This window comes from Sinocyclocheilus anshuiensis, unplaced genomic scaffold, assembly GCF_001515605.1.
Source record: "Sinocyclocheilus anshuiensis isolate Anshui unplaced genomic scaffold, SAMN03320099.WGS_v1.1 scaffold508, whole genome shotgun sequence".
Lineage (NCBI taxonomy): Eukaryota > Metazoa > Chordata > Actinopteri > Cypriniformes > Cyprinidae > Sinocyclocheilus > Sinocyclocheilus anshuiensis.
Window position 1 is genome coordinate 859,143 of NW_015555744.1, and position 6,678 is coordinate 865,820.

Below are 6,678 nucleotides of genomic sequence, written 5' to 3' on the forward strand. Positions count from 1 at the left end.
CCCTTACCACTCTCCATTTGTTCATGCTGATGTCACACCTGTTTGCAATCACTTCTAATGCTGTCTGGCACCACACAGGCATGTGATATGGTCATCAAGTGTGCCCACCTTCCCCGGCCTGGCAGATGCAGTAAAGAAGGCTGAGAGCACCGGGCTGAAGGAAGACTGGGATCAGGCTCATAAACACATATCCATCGTCACACAGGCCATCGCAGGAGCTGCACACACACTGGATGATGTGATTTAATGCACAAAGTTAGAAATATTTTGCCGTTTTTACCAAATTAAATTCCTGAAATAAATATTTCCGCTCTTGGAGTTGTTAAACAGCCAGAGGGAGTATCAATCTTTAAATCATGTACAAATGTAAAAAATTCAGAGATTTCTAGAGGAACTAAATTATTATGACTATGAAACAAAAACCTGTTTTCTGATGAAAAATCGTGTGACAAGCTGTTTCTAGTAAATGCATAATTTGCCTGAAATGAAGATTGAAAGTGTATTAAAGTATGGTCCATACAAAAATAAACATTCTGTCATCATTTACTCACCCTTAGGTCATCGGCATGGTTTTCTGTCTTCTATGGAACACAAAATAACATTTTGAACAACATTTCAACTGTTTTAGCCATACACTGAAAGTCAATGGGGTCCAAAACTACAAAATGACACAATTTAAATTTTAAGTTAGGGGGGGAAAGGAAAAGAAACGGACAGAATATGCTCATTTCAGGCATGATTTATTGAAAACACACCAAAGTGATACTCTACAAACCTGTATTTTTCTTTAACAAGAGCAATTCTCTCTTCTGGGTATTAGTAAAATTAACAATACATTCGGTCACTGTGGCATTGTTCTTGAGTGCTAGGAAAGCATAAACAACTATATAATCAAAACCTTTTAATGTTTCTATCTTTTAAAATTGTATAATACAATGTAATACAAGGCAAAACCCACCACCAGTCTAGACTACATTGAGAACACAGAGTGAGTGAAAGTGGGAGGAGCCAGAGAGAGGAGGTGTGTGTGTGTGTGTGTGTGTTTGTTTGTATGTCAAAGAGACAGAGAGAGAGAGAGAGAGAGAGAGAGAGAAAGAGCAGTTAGGGACCAATAAAACATATAAAACACACTTATTTTCATCTAACATGGAAAAAGGTTAAGGCACATGATAGTTACAAACACATTTGCTACCAAGTTGTACACGTACTGAGTTTTGATGCTTTGAATTAGTGATATCTACAAAGGTAGGTTTCTCTTCAATCCATTTCAACATCATCCATATTTCTATAAATATACAATCTGATGCAAATTCACACTCTGGGAACCTCTTGTACTACACGGTACCAAAATCCTTTGGTTGTTTTCTGCAAAAAGGCAGTCAGAAACAGACAGTCAAATATTAATAATGAACCTACACAAGGCTAAAGATCTCGATGTGAACGTACACAACATTTCCTGTTTAAAAATGGAATCCTTACACTGTTATTTTGTTATTAGGAGTCTCTGTTAAAACACTATGGAAAAAACCTTGCTATAATTAGATATAGAGTCACATGACAGAAATCAGATGATAAAGCAGGTGTGTGCTGCATATTTCACATTATGAGGAAACTGTAGTGGAATTAAAAAAAATTTTTTTTTTATATGTATATGCATAACACAGGATTTCTTTACACTGACAGTGGGAACATTTGAGTGTCCACAATGTAATATCCAAATTACAATGACATAAAACGAAAAGAATGAAAACATTACAAATTTGTCATGCTTTTTGTTATACTCAAGGGATGCATTTTTGATGTGAAAGTATTTTGGCTTACATGGGAGCTGAAATGAAAGGAAGTATCTATCCCTGCTTCCTCTTCTGAAATTAATTCATTAAGTCAGATCATTTTGAACATGTTTTCCAATTGAAAAGGGAACACTGAAAATAAATGCTTCCACTTAACAAAACAAGATGTAAAAAGTATAAAATATAAATAGACAATGACTCTACAGCCTTTGATACACATTTAACTAAAGCAATGATCTGTTTATTATATTATTAATCAGTTTTATACAAACATGGCCATGCTTTATGTACGGAATACTGAATGTGCTCTGAACAAACTGTTATGGATTCACATCTATCAATGTTATAAAGACAATTGTGACCATTTTGCACCCTCTTTTTTTAATATTTGTAACCTAATATACATTTATAAAACAACAAAAATATAAAATGCTTTGAAAATCTACTTTTATGACAACAGGAGCAAGTGAATCCTCCTACTATCCCTCATACCACAATCTACATATTAACAAATCGATTTTTTTTCCTCATTACCCCTTATTAAATAAACCAAAGCAATAGCTGGTAAGTGCCAGTGTTACCCAGAATGCCTCTGCAGCTCGACATGTCAAAGGGAATACGGGATCAGCAGACCAAATCCGGCTGAAAGCATAGCAGCTCTCCTCCTTTAAGCTCCGCTATGAGCAGATGTCATTGTGCAGGGTAAATCCCTGCTTTTGAACAACAGTTCTCAGTGAGAAGAAACAAACACAGTGATAATATGTCTTTAAAGTTGCTTTATAAAGCCAGCACACAGAAATTGTAAAAGCGTGCAGTTCATTATAGACCCCCCACACCCAAGCTTTGTATGTGCCCCCACACCATTGAAATGAACAACAACAACAACAAAAAAAAAATATTTTTCTTCCTTTCACGAGTGTCCTCAACTCCTTTAGAAAACCCAAACTTTCATTCAAATGCTACAAAATGAAAAGAAAAAAAAAATCACAATTCACTGCACTTCTGGGGAAAACAAATCCACAAAACAAACAGTAATCAGGCAGAAACATACAACAAAAATAATATAGGCAAAAATTATATATTTTTTTGTTTTGACATAAAAATTGTTTTTTTCTTATTTCCTTTTACCCCTCAATCCAATTCTTTCCAATACACGTCCACGTCCATGACAGCACTTCCTGTACATCATTCCGGCTCCATGACAACAAATCCTCAGTTCTGGGTACACTACATCCAGTGGGAATGTACATATGAGAAGTGGCATTTTTTTTTCTTTTTCCCTTTCACTTGAGAAATCTCAAAATATTGGCTGTTGAATGAAAGTTTGCATTTTTCTCTCGCTCTTTTAGGCAAAAGTCTTCAGATGAGTCCACATCCCGGTGAGCTTTGCGGTTAATGGCAGTGGTGACTTGTGAAATCCTTGTATGGTAAGATGTGGCACTGTTGCTAGCTAAGCCTGCGCGGAGAGGGCAGGAAAGCCACAGACATCAGATGACATTACCAGACTTAATATGTGTTCTAATGAGAGATATTTCAATTATGTTCACAAACAAAGACATGACTACATTTCTAAACATGTACAAGATAATGTCTGTCAAATGAAAGTGAGCATGTTAATTGAATGATGGATGATTTTTAGGATGTTGAAACAAAATGACGTTTTTTTCTATATAACTTACCAGATTTAAACAATACAGCCAAACTTAAAAGCGAATACGATATTATGTAAAAAATAAAACCAAATGGTCTTCAACCAAATTTGTTTTCATGAATGACAAACTAAGGATAAGATCCTCTGAACATGATCTAATAATTCTATGTTTCTATATGACTAGAATTCAACTGATGATGCTTTTCTGCCAGACAGATACAGTATGGGATGAAGAAAGCAGGGATGATGACCAGATATTTGGCAAGCATGAGAATGAAAATCAACAGACGATGGTGATGCAAACCCGGAGAAGTCAGCATTGCCTACGAGAACATGTAAGACACAGTGTAGCTTGATCATTTTAGTCCACTTTCCATAGAAAACAAGTCAAAACCGTTCAAAGGTTTGGGGTGGGGATTTAGATCTAATAATTCTATGCTTCTATATGACTAGAATTCAACTGATGATGCTTTTCTGCAAGACAGATACAGTATGGGATGAAGAAAGCAGGGATGATGAGCAGATATTTGGCAAGCTTGAGAATGAAAATCAACAGACGATGGTGATGCAAACCCGGAGAAGTCAGCATTGCCTACGAGAACATGTAAGACACAGTGTAGCTTGATCATTTTAGTCCACTTTCCATAGAAAACAAGTCAAAACCGTTCAAAGGTTTGGGGTGGGGATTTATTTATTTTAAATAATTTTTTAGCAAATATTCAGCAAGGATGCATTAAATTGATCCAAAGTGTCAGTAATAAGATTTATAATACTGCAAATGTTTTCTATTTCAAATAAATGCAGTTTTTCAATTCACCAAATAATGCTGAAACATGGTTTCCACTAAAATATTAAGCAGAAAACTGTTTTCAACATTGATAATAAGAAATGTTTCTTGAGCACCAAATCAGTATATTAGAATGATTTCTGAAGGATCGTGTGACACTGAAGACTGGAGTAATGGTTGCTAAAAATGTAGCTTTGCCCATCACAAAAATAAATTAGTGTTTAAAATATATTAAAAAAGATTTTAAATTGTAATAATATTTTAAAAATATGACTATTTTTAATCAAAACCCTTCTTTAAAAAACAATAAAAAACCCCACCAAACTTTTGAACAGTAGTGTACATGCACTTAATTATGCTCCACTTTTCAAGAAATCTGTCTGATCCGATCTTCACATCTATTCTGATTCACAATCCTCATGACGAAAATGATATAGATCTGAACATGCACTCATCAGATTAGTGTCTGATTCAGACAATGCACTTCTCTGGGTTAGACAGAGCAAATGATAACAAAGGGTGGGTGTTATTTCATAAACAGGACGCGTGAGAACAAATCCTCTACTATAAAACATCCAAATCAAACACATAAAACCTACCATGCATGCATTTAGACCCAGGAGTCAACAGGCTGAGGTTTAACATCACAAGCATCCACCAGACTGACAGTTGGCCTGTTGCTCCTGATATAGTGTTTCCTATTTGTGTCATTCTGCAGCAATGGGAGAGGGGTTCAAATCAGCAAAACCGACAGTTTAAACACACAGAGAAAGGCCAGAGTTAGTCTTCGCAACAGGGGGAAGCTCAAGGGGAAAATAAACAGTTTGAAATGATAGAAGAGAGAGGTCACTGAAGTGAATGCATGCAAGATCCATTCTCGAAAACAACAAACCGTTGTTTGGCATGATATTTAGGTACAAAAGCGTGTTGTGCCAACAGGGACCCCTAGAGGGAGCAACTTCATTGTATTAGACGGAAAATAAACCCTTAATGTCTGCCAAATATTGTGGCAATAGAAAAGAATGAATCTGTTTGTTCGGTTGACGTTCTGACAGTCGCAGCGACAGAAATCTGAATTTGTCATGACATCTATTAAAGCGTCTGGAAAGCCTAACAAAGAAATACGGCAGGCAGCTGTTGAGATACAAAGCCCTGTCACAACGCTGAGACAGACTACAGATGGTACAGAAATGTAGTCGTCAATAAGGCAGCGTGTCCATGAACACGCTCATCTATGAGCACAGTGTGGCCTCTCTCGAATGCAGACGCAGAAAAGTGAATCGCTCTCACGCTGGGCTCTGATAACACTCATAATATGAGATGACTCCATATAAAGTCAAGAGGGAGTAAGAGAACTCAATCTACTGTTGCAGAGGCACTTGAAATGCAAGTCGACCTCTCCTACAGATGCCAGTCAGAGCGGGAAAACAGCAGCACCAGGCAGATTCTTAATCATCTCTACATTAATGACTTTAAAAATCACAAAGCTGATGTTTAATTATCTATTTAAGCACAACATGGGGCTAACAACAGACTGTATGAGGGGAATCCAAGTTTAAATATACTTAATATGGACAGATATGAGTATCTTAAACATACAGATATAGACTGTAATCTGAAAGTCTGCTATAGTAATTGTAATAGTAATCTGGATTACATAATCAGATACAACAAGTAGTTGTAATTAGATTAAATTACATTTTAAAATACTTGTAATCAGACTACAGTTACTTTTTTTATAGATTACCTGATTACATATTATTCACACACTAGCAATAAATTATTCATAATTTATTGATTCCTGCTAATTCTTCTTTTTCATCTTATAAATTTATTTACATGTAATGCATGGTTTTCCAAACTTTTTTGGGAATATATATATATAACATATTTAAATATTTGAATAATTAGGTATCACATTTGCATGTTCATGGTTCTCCGACGTTGGTTAATGGTCACATGACATTCAGGTAAACAAATAAAATATTAAATTTTTTTTTAGTAAGTGTTTTATTTAGATTTATGTTATTTTAATATGATTTATTTTAATTTAAAATTTGTATGATTTAATTAATTATTTGCTTTTCATTAAGCTCACAAAAACTTGGTTCCCTTATGAACTAATGAGTTTGGGAAGCCTTGATAATGTAATGTAATGCACTTCATGTTGTCAATAACAACGAATGGAATATATTTTCATTTTCTTTGCATTTTTGTATTGATATGGTAGATTTAAATCAATGTGATAAATGAGTTAGGGCAAAAGTAATCTAAAATTAATCAAAAAGTAGTCTGATTATATTACTTAAAATGTGTAATGTAATGGATTACGTTACCAACTACAGTTTTTGTCATGTAATTTGGAATCAGTAACGGATTACAATTTGTAAGTAATCTACCCAGCTCTGTATATGTACAGTATATGTGTGTGTGTGTGTGTGTATATA

At 34.9% G+C, this 6,678-nt stretch overlaps 1 protein-coding gene across 9 annotated transcripts in view; it reads right to left on the reverse strand.

Moving 5' to 3' along the window:
- Positions 1 to 2,164: 2,164 nt before the first annotated feature.
- The window catches only part of LOC107673389 (armadillo repeat protein deleted in velo-cardio-facial syndrome homolog), a 215,621-nt gene continuing 211,107 nt past the window's right edge, over positions 2,165 to 6,678 (reverse strand). For 8 of the 9 annotated variants that reach the window (XM_016466950.1, XM_016466949.1, XM_016466958.1 and 5 more), the window contains 2 exons: positions 4,831 to 4,943; positions 2,165 to 3,249 (listed from right to left, as the gene is read on the reverse strand). In XM_016466950.1, coding sequence (XP_016322436.1) covers positions 4,842 to 4,943 — 102 coding nt within the window. In that variant the 3' untranslated portion in view covers positions 2,165 to 3,249; positions 4,831 to 4,841. The remainder of the gene's footprint in view (positions 3,250 to 4,830; positions 4,944 to 6,678) is intronic. The other variant, XM_016466955.1, reaches the window with a different exon arrangement.